Source organism: Hyposmocoma kahamanoa, unplaced genomic scaffold, assembly GCF_003589595.1.
Source record: "Hyposmocoma kahamanoa isolate Upper Pololo Valley unplaced genomic scaffold, ASM358959v1 89, whole genome shotgun sequence".
Lineage (NCBI taxonomy): Eukaryota > Metazoa > Arthropoda > Insecta > Lepidoptera > Cosmopterigidae > Hyposmocoma > Hyposmocoma kahamanoa.
The window spans coordinates 4,437,211-4,453,228 of NW_020654520.1; the positions used below are offsets into that span (position 1 = coordinate 4,437,211).

Below are 16,018 nucleotides of genomic sequence, written 5' to 3' on the forward strand. Positions count from 1 at the left end.
CGAACCCGCCGAATGTGAAAAAAAATCATTTTCCTGAACAAAATTTCAAATTATATGTTATTATACAATTATATAATAACACATAATTTGAATTTTTAATATAATTATATAATATTAAATGTTATATCTCATGGTCTTCCTTATATTTAAGATGTTATGTTATTTAGAAGAAAACAATCCTTATGGAGTCTTTCGATAAGTATAGTAAATTATTCACGTTTGGCGGGTTCGATTCCCGATTCAGACAAGTGATTATTTAAAAATTTTTGAATGCAGTTCGAATTGTTTTTAAAATCAAAATTAAGTCTTCTTTTAGTAAAATTTTCTAACAACGGTATTTAAAGTACTTTCTCTCCGTGTGGCATAGTTGTGGGACATCCTGTATAATATGCAAATCCAAAATAAACCTCACTTGTAAGCATAACCACCCATGTGACCACCCTAATTTAACGATATAGGATAGGATTATAGGATAGCACCCCATCCTTAGGGTTACTAACTGAAGTGACACTATATTTGTAAATTTAAATATATATAATTTTTTATATTTGCTTTACACAGTTCGCCACGAAGGTCAAAGACAATTAGTTCATTTTTAGCTAGCAATCTGTCATAAGTAATATGTACGTCGGTTAGAATAATGTGTATCCTCATACAAACATTTGCACAGATTTAAGAACGTAAGTTTGCTTAACGTGGACATTTTGAGACTGACATTCGGCGCGTGTAGACTGTGCCTTAATAAAAAAAAAGAATTATAAATGGAACGTGCATTTTTCAAATATTAAAACAAAAAAAAAGAACAACAAAAATGAAATTACCTGTGATTTTAATTTTAAATTCCATGTTTCTTGTCAGTTGTGTGCTCGGGATGCACAGTTCCAAATTTGTGGAAGGTTATTCGTCAGGATTTTTAAGCGATTGTGAGTATTATTTATATACTATTAAGATCGCTAACAAGAATTTATATTCACTGTAAACATATTTTCATGTCATTCATTAAATAACTTTAAACTTTAATGACTTTAAAAAAGGAGGAGATTCCCAATTCCACTGTTATTTAATTTGTGAATCGATTTTCATGATTCTTTTTTGTTGGATTGAGGGTACCTCAGTATTGGTTCCATTTAAATTTCAATAAAATATTGCAAAGTAATTTTTTTTTATTGACTTAACTTAATCTAGTTTACATACTACATATGTATATATCATTACTTGTGAACTTTTTTAAATATAAAAACACTTATGTCAGAAGCCGCCGCTCTTATAATCCAGTACAGTGGTGTAAGTGACGGGACGAACAAGTCGTGCACCTGGTGGTAAGTGACAAGCCTGTCCGTAACAGTTGCAGTGCCACTCAGAGCTTTAAATTGTAAAAATCTTAGGGGCACTGCCACTGCGCTCGTCACCCTGAAGCATAAGTTGACAAGTCTTATGTGCCTGTAATTTCACCAGCACACTTACCCTTCTAAACCGAAACGCTGTAATGCTCATACTGCTTGGCGGCAGAAAGAGGTAAGGTGGTACTTCCCTGGACGAGCTCTTATTACTTACAAAATAAAAATCTTTTATTTCGGACCACAGTAATCCATATAAATTAGTAGGTTAGTAACATAACAACTTATAACTATGTTAGTTATTAGGGTTAGTACAATTACATAACTAAAATTAATAAAAAACTTAGATTAAGTGCTGTCTTTATGTTATTTTGACTAATTAAAGTTAAAAACTAATTATGTGCATAGGGGCATGTGAAAATTCCACCTCTGAGGGTGGTAAACTAGGAGATGAATCCGGTTTCGCGCACTTTCCGTTAACCGATTTTAATAAAACTTGGCAAATAGATGTTCCTAATTCCACGAACTTTTGAATACCTTATTTTTAATTTTACAAAGAAAACATTCCAATTTACACTACATTAAGTTTTACAAATTATTGTATTGAATGAATTTTTATTAAGTTTAATTTATTATTAATTATTAATAGAAATTAGAATAAACTAAAACATATTAATTAGTACTGCAGTCTTATGTCTGTTTGGGATTTTTCATTAGAGGAAATACTGGATCCCAAACTGGTGGTGGTGTAAAATTAAAAATAAGGCATTTAATTAATAACTATTGTAACTATAGTGAAAAAATAGGGTGGTTTGCATTAATATTAGACATAACTGGTTGAAGACTGTACCACCTCAGTCAACCGTGACCATGGGACCTGTAAAGGGCCCGAAACGTCGGTTTGTTTGAGAAAACAAATATACGCGATTTAAATCTGGAAAAATAGTTTCATTTCCTATGTGTAACAATCGCGAAAACCTAAGAACTCGATATAAACAAGCTGTAATTTGAAATTTTTATTGACTTGATATTCAATTCTTTTTTGTGATATATCAATAAAATAGGGTTGCCGCGGCAAGGTGCCCAAGATGCTGGCAGCTTTCCCCCTTTGAATGGCTATACTAATGCATTGGGCAAGGTAGCTGCCGGCCCTTGGGTTGTCCAGACTGTACATGTGAAGGGCATTGGGACCCCACGGGCCAAGGGTTTCGACTCCAAAGGCTGTAAATAGGTAGTCGGACTCGAGATCCTGGTACTTATTACTTTTTATTGCTGCTGTGCTGGAGATGGAATGGGGCAAGTGTGTCGGCACATGTGGCGTCCGACACCAGTGCCCGGCCCATAGTTTTTAGCTTTTATTATACCTTACCTGTATATTATCACATAGATCAATTATATATTAGAAGTACAATAAGTCTACGATATGCTACTTCTGTGCCATCTGAAAATCTTTTTTCAGTGGCTAATAACAATATAATTGAAAGTCGTAACCGAGTGAGGGCAAAAATTCCAAAAGTTTCAAAATTAATTTTTAAACGATTTTTGCGAGATCGATTCAAAACCATATAATCTGATTTGTGAATCGATTCAGAGGCATATGATCCAATACGATCCAAATAATCGATTCAAAGCAAAACAACGTACATCCCTGGCCTAACTTGCCAAGTTTCAAGCACGCACGATCATAATAAAGTTATTGTTACGTTTAAAGTTCAAAAAAGTCAACCGACAGTTATGAATAATGAATGACGCGGAAAATGAATAAAATTGTATTAATGAGTCTCAATAATATTATAATATAATAAAAGCCGCTGCGTGTTTCCTAGCTAACATCAGTTGGAACTGATCAGTTAGTTGTAACTTTACATTTTTATTGAATTGATATTCAATTATATTTTGTGAAATTACTCCACTAGTTTGTTTGTAATTATCAATACAAAGATCGAACACTCAGAAAAAATTCCTTCGATCCGGCCGGATTCGAACCGACGTCTTCTAGCATACCGTGTCAGACGCTATACCAACTAAGCCACGGAACGAGCCAGCGAACCTCACGAATTTTTCTATGTGCTTGTTGTCGAGATGAGACGAACGGGTCTATATTTTAAATATATATATATATATATACAAAGGAGATTTCTATCGACTGCTGTGATGGCAAACTATATCGGCACTCTACAGTACTCTGGGTTTTACATTGCAGACAGATAGCGTGAGTTTATTCGCACTAAAGAAGCACTGAAGGGTTAAAAAAATCCATAATTCTCGTAAATAAGTTTTTGTAAACATTATATTAAAAAAGCGTAGCCGTAGTAATATTTTCCGTAGTAATTTGCACAATTAACAAGTGAGTAACATAAGACTGCGTCAACTGCGTCAGAAGTTGTGGGTGAAGCGCTAGTAAGCGATTTATTTCATGACAATGCATTATAATTATTAAATTTATATTTTGATTGTGTGTATGTCCAAATCTTTGCACTTAGTTAAGTAATACATTTTGTTATACTATGATATAATACTTAGCCTAATAATATATTTTGTATTGTTAACGTCCTAAACGTTACGAGCTTGTGGCGTGGTAAATAAAAAATTTGAATTTGGAATCTTTCCCACATTTATATGGTGAACGAGTTTGGAGTGGAATGCCCTGCCTGCAGACTTATTCCCTAGACGCTATAAATTGGGCGTTTTCAAGACGAGAGTGAATAGATATTATTTAGGTCATGCACACCTAACACCTTCATCGTCGACCTCTCATCAGTTGATGTGGAGGTTAAATGTGTATAAATTTTTATATTTCTATTATAAATAGAGATTGGAAAAGCTGGAGTACATAATATTTACTAAGCTTCAAATCAGTCGGTAGTTCTCATTCCGAAATTCGTGCTCACGATGTTTATGATAAATATTAGGAAGAATTTGTATTTATTTTTTTGTAAATTTCACAGTACTTATGTAAATCGTTTTTGATGTTAAAGTGGTACCCAAAATAAAACATTTAAGAAAATATACAGGACAGTCAGAACATTTGAGGGTAAAGGAATGACGAAATCAAAAAATCAAGAATGAATAGCGACATAGACTTACTTTTAGACTTAATATATTGTGTAAGCTTACTAATACCAATAACTCATCGTGTATAATTAATAAATAAAATCACATGCTTAACTTCTCTCTAAACGATGTAAGGGTACAACTGTCAGAAGTGTAACTTTTAGAATTTTACATTAAATCTTTTCGTACTAGAAACTTTTTACACACACAAGTAGAATTTCGTCATTTCAGTGCAGGTAAGCTTAAAAAAGTTACAAATGCATTTACCAAAGATTAAAAATGCGTTCACAAATCGAATTGAGGTAAAATGTGAGGAAATGATTTGTTTTGGCTGGAACATGAATAATAGAACTTAGAATAATAACGCATAGAAACCTAGTCCACACACGCTAAGTGAGGCAAATTCAAGCGCTCCCAATGGGCCTACACGAGCGGGCGGGCCTTCAGTGCTCAAGGTCAACTTGCACCGCGAACAGCTCAAGAATTTTAGCTAAGAATGACGAAATGTGCGGTAAATGAGTGTAAAAATACGTCAGACAAACATAACATTGATACTAACAACACATTCCACAAGGAAGTAACGCGTTTCAACTTGTATTTTTATATAAATATTTACTAAAACCGAAAATTAACCTACTACTAAAACTAGCCTACATGAATTTGATTTTTGCCTCACTTGTGACAGTTCGTTTGATATGAATCTTTCATTCTATGCGTTATTATTCTAAGATATAATATATATTGAAATTTATTTTTTTATTTAAATAGAATAACCAATATTTTATGTGGGCAATAGCAGCAATTGAGGTATAATTGCTAATAAATAATAATTTTACGGCAATAATCAAATACTTTTTTTATAAACCTAGGACAAGAATTTCGAGATTGTGTAATAATTGCTCAGTAACACACTTTACACATAGAGTGAATCACCTCTTTATAAAATCCTGGAGTTATTGTACCGCTCTACATGTTGATGTATTACTTCAGGTGCGGTAGGTTACGTTAGTGTATTTAGGAGGAAAAGTTGTATAATTGTAAGAATATCACAATTTGGTTTTGATTTTTCAGCATTCGAAATTGTCAAGATATATATTTTCTTTGATAATTATCCATGCTAATTCACATTAAAATCTTTTCAAATTTTGACTAAAAACAACAGAAGTGGGAAAACTAAATTAACAAGAAGAGAAATCTTTGGGAAAACCCATTGACTTACAAAGGAAAACAGTTTGGTTTGTCACTTTTTGTGACTGACATTTGACACGTTTGGCTACATCTTGGAGAAAAATACAAAATTTTATAAAAAACCGACCTCAAAAGTGCGTGGAATTATATCTATTTGCTAAGCTTCATTGAAATCGGTTACCGGAAAGTTGAACTGGAGAGAGTACCGGAACCGGTGTTGATTCATCCGCTAGTTTGCCACCTTTTGAGGTGAAATATTTTCTTCAAATTTAAACGGGATCAATACTGAGGTACCTCCTTTCCAATATGAAAGGAATCATCAAAATTGGTTTACAAACGCCGTAATTGTAATTGCCGTAAGAGTAATTGCGTAACAAACATACAAAAAATACAATCGAATGAGAACTTCCTACTTTTTTGAAGTCGATTAACAAACACATGGCATATGACATGACATTGCTAGCGGAAGTATTTTATTGCCTCCGTGGCCGAACGGTTGCCACGCTGGACTGCCTCGCAGAAGTCCCAGGTTCGATTCCCGGTCCGCGAGAAATAAATTGTATGGCCTACATTTCGCGCCCCTCATGGAAGAATGGCATAAGTGGAGTTACGCCAAAAATGTTTATTGCTCCATTAGATACACAAAAATATAACACACATCCTCTCCAATTCTTGTAACTCTAGCGACTAATATTGTCGATAGAGTTACAAGAATTGGTGAGGATGTGGGTTATATTTTTCTGTATCTTATTTAGCAATAACATGTTTGACGTAACTCCACTTATGCCATTCTTCCATGAGGGGTGCGATTTATTTATCTCGTGAGTTTGGGTCTAATATGTGGTAGTCTATGCGTATGTTCATGGCATCCGCGACTCAGGGTTTCCCTCGTGCGGGGCTATGTTGACTGTGTGCGTTATTATTATTATTATTGTTCCAATAAATATCAAAATATTTATAAAGATAATGATTAATTTTTATCGTTCCGGGATTCAAGTTTAGGTAAATGTATTTTGCCTATACCGATCTCGTATTATGAAGAGGATTCAGAGCAGCAAAATTGTAAATTAAAATAGTTATTGAGAATCGGGAAAAACTAATTTCAATCGAAAATAACCGACATTCAAGAGCACATCATTCTTGACACTTCGGACTTTGGACCATTGTTATCGTAAGCGGCATAGAGTTGAATTTATGTCTTAAGTGACAAGCGTGACATGCTCTTGACCTTGTACAGTAAATTGTTTACGTACACACTGTGCAGTTTTTACAAAGTCTGTATCAATTATTTTCTTATTTACGAATAATATTCACTCCCGAAAAAAACAACTCAAATTATGTTATCATTTCAAATTTGTCCGGTTCAAAAGTCATACTTTTATTAAGATGAGGCATTTCAACCCGAGCGTAGATTTTAGGAGGTGAGGTGTGAGGGGTCGCCGATCGTGTGCCGCTGTAAATTAGTATGAATAAATTAAGAACTGGCGGAGAGAATTGCGCACAGGTCCGACGTTGACAAGCGCCCGATTATTAGCAAATTTCGGGACAAATGTGTTAATAACTAACAGGGCTTCAGTTGAAAACCAAATTTTAGCAGGTTTGTGTAGTTCAAGAGAAATATCTCCATATAATAATTATGGACATAGTTAGATATTTTATTCTTAAATAACTCGTTTTAGACTTTTCTTTAGCCCGTTTTCAGGATTTTTTATGGTTGGATAAAGTACATCCTATCGTGTAACACATTAGCACATTCTTTAGACAATATCCTTAGGTGTATCGTATATTTTTCGTAAGACCATTATTTAATAGTAAATTCCTAAACCATTCGATCTAGCAAAACAGCTATGCCCGCTTCTCCTCCGGAATCGAGTATATAACCAGAAATAGAGACGAAATAAGGGCTATACATCTCTAGCAACTCATCGGGCTAAAGGGCCTTATATCACTTTTAAATATCAACTCTCGTTTGCGCTGAAATCACAAATTAGAAAGCTGAAATAGTACAGCGCTAACAACTGACCTGCGTATACGTCTCCGCATATTCCAAAAACATTCTGTACTTATATTTATTGTAATAAAGATAATATCTCTAACAATGGGCGGCTGTTCCATTCGGTGGTGTGGGAAGAACAGCAAAATTCGTCGGTAATTAAATATGTAATTTTTCAAGATTCGTACATTATAGCAAAGCTCAAGTTAAACAGGTGGCTTTGAAGTGAAACAATTGACGACGCCCGTTAATTGTTTCGAATTCGGGCTGGCCAATAGGAGCGTAGTTGTGATTTGGTAGAGTAGTTTTCAAACAAATTAAATGACATTTCGTCCCAATTTCTGGTTATGAACTCGATGTCCTCCAGTGACTCGTCTTAAGCATTACGTAGCTTAGCGTGATTTTAAAGCACTATAATATAATCAAACTAATTACCTGGTTGTTACACTACCCAGCCGTTGTGTGGTCAATTGTGTAGCCACAAGTTTTTATTACCTCTTACATTGCTATGTATATATCATCATAATTCAATCGTATGAATGGTTCTTGGTAATATATAAAATAGTTCCGTATATTATGTGTATTCCAAGCGTATGTCATTTGTTGAGTTCATTGTAAAATCAACGGCGCATATCAAAATGTCAATATGACCAATGCTGCATACAATGAGCCTTGAAACAATTCGGCTATCGGTAAAGCTTGTTCAAATATTTGAGCGAACGTACTTCCTTCCGAAACCTTCGATTGTTTGATTTACGTACTTGTATATAGTGGGAACTGCAGTGAGTCAGCCTTAAAGTGGCTTCTGTAATTATCGTACGAAGAAATATTAAATTAAGTAGGGATGCACATGACGGTTCTATTTTTATGGAGATTCAAGTGATTCAGATTCAGATTTTTGATTCAAATTCATTTATTTCTCAAAACTAACATTACAGTTTAAATTGCATGTGTATCATACAAAGTATAAGAAATTATATTGAGATTGTCAGACAAAAATGAAAATTATAAGAAAATACACAATAAATAGAAAATTAACAATTCATTGTATAATATTGTTGTCATTAAATTACATATCAAATATCAAATTTTTTGTATCGATTCATGTCAATGCGATTTTTAAATAAATCGATTCAACATTAAGGCGAATCGAATCGTCTATATCGTATTCATAATTTGAACAAAACAGCATCTTTCTGATTAACCCCTATTTTATAATGGCTTGTAAGAAAGCAGTTTGGCAACGTGTAAGTTATAAGTATACAATATTTGAAAACGTTTCACACGTTTTTTTAAACGTTTTTTCTCACTGGCTAGAATAATGTGTTTATCAATGGACTAGGCTAAATGAAGCTTAGAGGACGGAAAAAATAAAGGAGAAATGAAGTCATTTGAATGAAGTGATTGAAGCTAAAACGGCTGTCAAAAATTTGTTTTTATCGAAATGATCGATCTGTGGATCGATTCGGAGGTATAAAATCCATTACGATCCAAAAAAATCGATTCAGAGCAAGAAATCGCACATTCCTAGTATTCAGCCTTAATACATTCACTGCTGTAATGCTTGCCATCATGGTGAAAGAATTTGTCAATCGGCGTAAGATACTCGTTGATCGTTAGAGGCTTTTACTACAATTGTTACATGCAGCACCGGATTCCATGCACTGGATGGTGTAATGTAGTGAATAACCACAAAAATCTAAAAATCTAGTATAATAAGAATTAATTTAAGTTATTTTGATTTTTCAGGTCCTGGCTCAACAAAACCAGCAGAAATAAAGAAAAAGAGCCTTAAGCACCTTTCGTTAACAGTGCAAGGCCCTGGAAATCCGTTTGTAGCTCGAAAGACTAGATATAATTACTTCCAGATGAAACTACTGGCCAAAGACCCTGACATCGACTTTAAGAAAAAGACTTTTCTTTATGTTGGAGGGTTCATGGACAGTCCTAGTTTTCCTTTTGCATTAGTACTAGGAAAACTTTATAAGGATTTAGGATATAATGTGCTTTTATTGGATTCTAATATGTTTTCTACAACGATGTATCCTGTGTGAGTACAGTTTTCTTACTAATGTACTTAAACTACCGCCAAAGAACAAATATGAGGTACATAGAGGACAGCTGCCAATGCCTGCCATCTTCTCGAAACAAATCGGGCAAATCTGATTTCGTGAAAGAGACATACCTCACCTTTCGACAGAGAACTACTGCCTTCCTTTCAGGGTTCGAAATTATAAAGATTTTCTTTGATAATTATCACGATAATTATCTGATAATTGTCCGATATATATGCGATAATTATCCAAGCTGATTCATAGTTTTTGACTAAAAATAACAAACCGTGAGAAAACTAAACAAACACGAAGAAAATATTTGGGAAAACGGGTTATTTTTTGGCGTTTTTGAGACTGACATTTGATACGTTTTAATACGAACTATCAAGAGAATTATCATGAACATTTTTATTACTTGTCAATTACTAATAATTAATTATCACTTCTAACCCTGCTTCTTTTGTAGTAGTTTCCTGTCGAAGGTTCAGTAATTTAAAATTTGGTATTAGTAATGGGCAATGCGATAATAATATTTTCATAGAGGTGTCAATTTATCGGTATTTTATCGGATGCATTTCGAACAGTGCGCATACTTCGAAATGCACTCGATCCGCGCGATGTTTAATAATTAATATGATAGAGATATTTGACACAGATCCGACGTCGACAAACGCCCGAATGCGACTAACTGGGCAGTGGGCAGCGCGGCGGGTCGTTAAACCGCTGGGTAATTTGCAAATTTTGAGATAAATGCGAATTTAAGAACTAATAGGGCTTCAGTTGAAAACCAAATTCAACAGGTTCTATGAAGTACTTAAAGGAAATATCTCCATATAAAAATTATGTGCAAATAGGAAATGAAACTGTTTTACCTGATTTAATTAATTATCGCATATACTAGTTTTTTTCAAACAAACCAACGTTTCCGCTTATTCCCAGTTGTCGCCACTGGCTTTGTTCCCACTGGCGACAAAGAAAAGAAATTCTACATGTTACCAGGTGGTGGCAAACGGGATAAAAAAATCCCAGTTGTTGCCCGACGTTTCGGATTTCGTGTAAAAGGTCCGAAACGTTGGTTTATTTAAAAAAAACAAATATACGCGATTTAAATCCGGAAAAATAGTTTCATTTCCAATGTGTAACAATCGTGAAAACAGTACTCGATAATTATGTACAAAATTAGATATTTTATTATCAAATAATTAGTTTTGGGATTTCACGATTTTATATCATCGTACGTCCCATTGTGGAACACATTAATATATTCTTTAGACAATGTCCTTGGGTGTATCATAATATATTTTTTGTAAGACTGTTTTTTTAATAGTAGCAAAACAGTTTGTCCCGCTTCTCCTCCGATGATTCGCCTTTATTCCAACTTTCCCTTTCAAGCAGTACTGTGTGCAGAGAATACATCCTTACGTTGTAGATGTACATTCGAAGTTCTTTATTAGTTATAGTTATCTTTATTATCTTAATGTGTGATTTGTTCACAGCAATAAAATTGGCCTTTTCAAGGTGAGAGTCAATCGACACCCTCTAGGGAAACAAGTTCCGTCCTCGACAATAACGATATTTATCCTCAAGTATGATTGTGGTTAAAAGTCCTATGACCAAACGCATAAGTACCAAGATAATGGTAGTCGATTCATAGGTGTAATTGATAGCCTATATCTGTTTTTGTACGACAAACTCACTAACAATAAATTTTGTATCATTTCAGAGCTGTTCGCTACATGAGACCAGTCGGCGTTCACGCCGCAGAAATGCTTGCCAATCTAACAAGATTGGGTCTCAATCCTAAGAAACTCGAGGTCATTGGCCTCAGTTTAGGAGCACAGACCATGAGTTTCATTGCCAAGAATTATAAACTCCAAACAGGCATGAACATTAGCAGATTAACAGGTTTAGATCCTTCTGGACCGTGTTTCCGGAATCTTGGACCTGAAGACAGGTTAGACGAAAGCGATGCAGATTTCGTGGATGTAGTTAACACGAATATTGATGGCTTTGGAATGGCTGCTCCAGTAGGGCACATAAACTTCTATGTAAACGGTGGGGAGTACCAACCTAACAGTATAATCTGGCTACCCTGCAATATCTTCTGTAGTCATATAAGATCGTATACCATTTGGGTTGCAGCATTACAATATCCGAACACTTTTATCGCAATGCAATGCGATTCAGTACAACAGGCTAGGGAACGAAAATGCTTTGATAAAAAACCTACTGTAACTAATGTACTAGGTTTAAAAACTGATAAGAGTAAGAAAGGAGTGTTTTATCTAGGAACATATAATACTTATCCGTATTTCATGGGAGAGAAAGGTTTAGAAAAAGAGAACGAGTATTTTGAATCGATATTGAAACAGTATAATAGAGCTGAATTAATCGAAATGTAATGTTTGATTGTGTTCCTTCCACTTATAGTATAAAGTTGCTAATAAGTTGTTTTGGTTGCAACGTCATTCACGTGGAGCTACGAAATAAAAAAAAACTATAGTTCCTGCTAAATATTTGCTTTTGTCGTGTATTATGCGAAAAATACTTATTGTTTTCAAAACTAGACAACGACGTCAACCAAAAAAATTTTCAATCATGTGGTAGTGTGATTTTGTTTTAAGCATCTTTTCGAGTAACAGGCGTAGGGGATAATTTTCTCATTCAGATTATACATTAATTGGATGCATCAGCATGCTGTTGTCACCTCAGGAATGATGAATTGTTGTGAATTATTACATCTATAATCTCCCAACAACAACAAGCATAACAACAAAAGTTTTCATTTTACATATTAAAAAAACTATCAATAACAACCATTGACTTACAAATAAAAGGACGACGGGTCTAATACAAAAACCACGAAAAAAATGTCCCAAGTCAACCTATTCGAAATTTAAATTGTTATGTCATCGCAGTATCGCACTGTCCGTAGAACAAATGAAGACTAAAGCGGAGTGTCGCGCTCTGTATACGATTTTAGCGCCTTACAAGTGCGGACACTTTTTAGCGCGGACCCGACGTCCATATAATTGTAAGTCAATGATAACAACGAAAAAATGTCTATTTTCGCAACACTATGATCATGTTGGCTGTCACGTTATTGTTTAATAGCATTCCATTTGAGTTTTTACTAAACAAAATTATTATTTACGCCTAAGTCGCGCCTTCACAAATACAATTCAATTTTTAATAAAGTTGTATAACACTCATCGAACACCGAGAGTTACAAATGCAAGTGTTTATTACCTACTAAAAAAACCTAATCCTGAAAATTATGTAAACTTTTAAACTAGTCACTTTTGTTGTACATTCGTCTGTTACATTATTGAATAGGTTACATACTAAGCCGATATTGTTTGCCATTTATCTTTAAGTTTAGGGTTGGTTATTTTAAAATTTTAATAATTTGTTTATTAAAAGATTTCTTTACTTTTAACATAACTGTTTCCATACTAATTTCCAAAAGTTGGTTTAGTAACATAATTGCATAGAGCCGCCGTCTAGTGAAACTTTGTATTACTAAAATGACAACCTTTCAGGTGATGTAGTATTTTAATAGAAATATAGGTGGCGCTGTTGCGTTTGACTTAAATGAGCAATATTTAATATTAATTGTATGATAATCCAATATAATTTGGCTTGAGCATTTACATAGTAATAAACTTACAACCATATAGTAACTTCATTTTACATTGTTTATAGTTCTCAGAAATGGTTTCTAAACTTTGCTATTTTGATACCGTAGCGTATGCTTTGCATGTTCTAGTACGCAATATTGTCGACAGATTGCATTTACAACGTAGTTACACAGTCTGCTAGTAGATGGCGCTAATCACTAATGTAGATTCTGTTGGAAACATTATTAGAAACAATTTTTAAAGCTTTAACAAAATAACAAAATGCATTTGTTCGATAATATTATTTTGTATAGTTTGGCATGACATCAACGTGACTGTTTTAGAGCCTGTAAATTACGTTATTAACTTGTGTCCACTTTTGACAATATTTTTTTTGAACTCTAACAAAAAAATTGCAATAAATAGAGATAAATAGGACGCACACCCGGTAATAAACAATGCAAGAAAAATGTAAAATTTTCTTTGTGGTACGTTGCAACTTACTTACTTGGTCAAGAGTACGTCAAGTTTGTGACAGATAAGATTTAAATACAACGTTATATCACGATAGGAACGTACAATGTACAAAATATCAAGTTTGATATCTTCACTGTACAAGGTAGTTTCTGTTACGCATAAAAGACGTGTACCTTCGGAACCAGTTGCCACTATTTCCGCTATTGTACTTACATTATTTGACATATATTTTTCGTAACGTCTATCTCCCATCCGGATAGGCAGTTGCTACGAACAATCACTCGCTTCATTCCGTTGGATTATTTCATGAATTCAAATTTCGCAAAAAATCTCAAACTGTTAGAGCGGGGACTGAGATCTACTTGGAATAATGGAACAATACTTACGTATCCTTTTTCGGTTGTTGTACACAGTCGTGTAGGTACTTTTGATCTCGTCTTTTTAAATAATAATGTTAAAAAAAGAATAATAATAAAGAATGGAAAAGGGGGTGAAAGGTCATACATTATTATGTAGTCGAATTAGAAATCTGCAGCAGCTGCTTACCTGACCGTTGCATTGTCTTCTTACATACGGTTCACTTAAGTTGGTCTCATTATTATACGCACAATGTCAATAGTGGACGAAAGGGTTGTAGTATAATAAGAATGTAGGAATGTAGAGATGAGTAGGTTTGTAACTAATACAAGCATCTACTAGTATTATATATTATTAGTTGTTGTAAGGTAAGTAAAACCGAGCGACTCGTCGACTTGCGCGCCAGATACCTACGTCTATGATTTTTTAAACGATCGATCTGAATTATATACCAGATTAATTATTACAGGTGTGATTGGTCATTATTCTAGAAGCCTTTATTTATTATTATTTATTTTGACATTTTATAATTTTTTTTTTATGGTATCAGGTGACGCCTGTCCATTACGTTGCAGTTCCATTCAGAGCTTTAAATCACAACGCAAAATAAGATTCTTGTCAAAGCAGTGAAAGGGCTCCGACTCTGCAAATGCCAAAGTTTCCTATGGCGATGGTTTTCATTCAGGACCAACGACAGAGATTAAATTATTTGTAAGCAAAAATATAGTGAATATACGTATAGTTATATATTAAAGTATAAATAGCGCATCTAAAATAATCTACTAGATATGTAAGTGTATATGCGAGTGTGAATATAAGTACAGTTGAGTGCAGGTATAAAAAAATGTATCTGCGTATCAGTGGCGACCCGTGAAAATTGTCGTCAGTAAAGCCGGAGAAAAGGCAAAAAACGGCCTTAACAAAAAGTGGCGCCTGGGTGACACTTAAACGAACATTAGCACACAAGATACTAGTACATTTCATTTCACTGGTTAACTTAGTCTAGACATAAAATTGAACACAAAATTTAGTGAATTACTACTAAAACGTGGAAAATTTTAGGCAAACCGGTGGGAAACGAGTTATATGGACGCCTCGTCACTGTTGCGTATGAACTTCAACATACTAAACTAAGTGTAACATGTTTTTTTAATATCCGGTTTTTCAATAAGGACATAACACTTTTGAACTTCAATAAAGCACAGAATAATTGGGATATCAAGTTGATATTTATAACAGGTGCAGTACACGTGTTACATTTAAGAGTGGAATTAGATCTCATTCACATGACCACCGCGAGCATGTTTGCAATTAGTCAAACAATCGATCTATTGCAGAGGAAGTTCAATAATCGTGTAATCTCGTAAAATGGTCCGGTCGATTGGCCACTTCGCTCAAGCGATCTAACGCCTTTCGATTACTTTTTAAGTGGTTACGTTAGTCGTTGGTTTATGCCAACAAGCCAACAACGTTAAATGAGCTCAGGAACAACATCAGGCGCGAATTTGTTATCATTTCGTCCGAGACGTGAGGAAGAGTGATGGAAAATTGGCTCCTAAGAATTGAATGCTCCAAACGTGCTCGCGGCGGTCATACGACATACTAAGCCATCTATTATGAAATTGATGAAATTACAGGCACATGGGACATGTCAACTTGTGTCTGAGGGTGACGGGCGCAATGGCATATATTTGCAATTTAAAGCTCAGAGGACACTGCAATTGTTATGAATAGTCATGTAGCTTACGACTTGTTCGTCCCGTCACTTGATATTATATATAAAAAAATTATATTACACGAGATCGAATTCCATGCTTAAATGTAATATGTGTACTCCACCTGGAATGAATTTCAGCTCGATACTCAATTAATTTGTGTTTTATTGAAATACAAAATTGTTATGTTTCTATTGAAATAACCTATGTGTATGCTATACAT

The 16,018-nt window shown here is 34.3% G+C and overlaps 1 protein-coding gene across 1 annotated transcript; it reads left to right on the forward strand.

Moving 5' to 3' along the window:
• The first annotated feature begins 811 nt into the window (after positions 1–811).
• LOC113236118 (lipase member H-like) lies at positions 812–12,028 on the forward strand. Its single transcript, XM_026472110.1, has 3 exons — positions 812–923; positions 9,322–9,622; positions 11,350–12,028. Exons 1-3 carry the CDS (start codon positions 812–814, stop codon positions 12,026–12,028), a joined length of 1,092 nt encoding a protein of 363 aa, XP_026327895.1.
• The last annotated feature ends 3,990 nt before the right edge of the window (positions 12,029–16,018 follow it).

Coding starts and splice junctions, on each gene's coding strand:
- LOC113236118 (XM_026472110.1), top strand. CDS start 812: ATGAAATTACCTGTGATTTTAATTTTAAATTCCATGTTTCTTGTCAGT. Junction 924..9,321: donor GTCAGGATTTTTAAGCGATT/GTGAGTATTATT, acceptor TTGATTTTTCAG/GTCCTGGCTCAACAAAACCA. Junction 9,623..11,349: donor TCTACAACGATGTATCCTGT/GTGAGTACAGTT, acceptor GTATCATTTCAG/AGCTGTTCGCTACATGAGAC.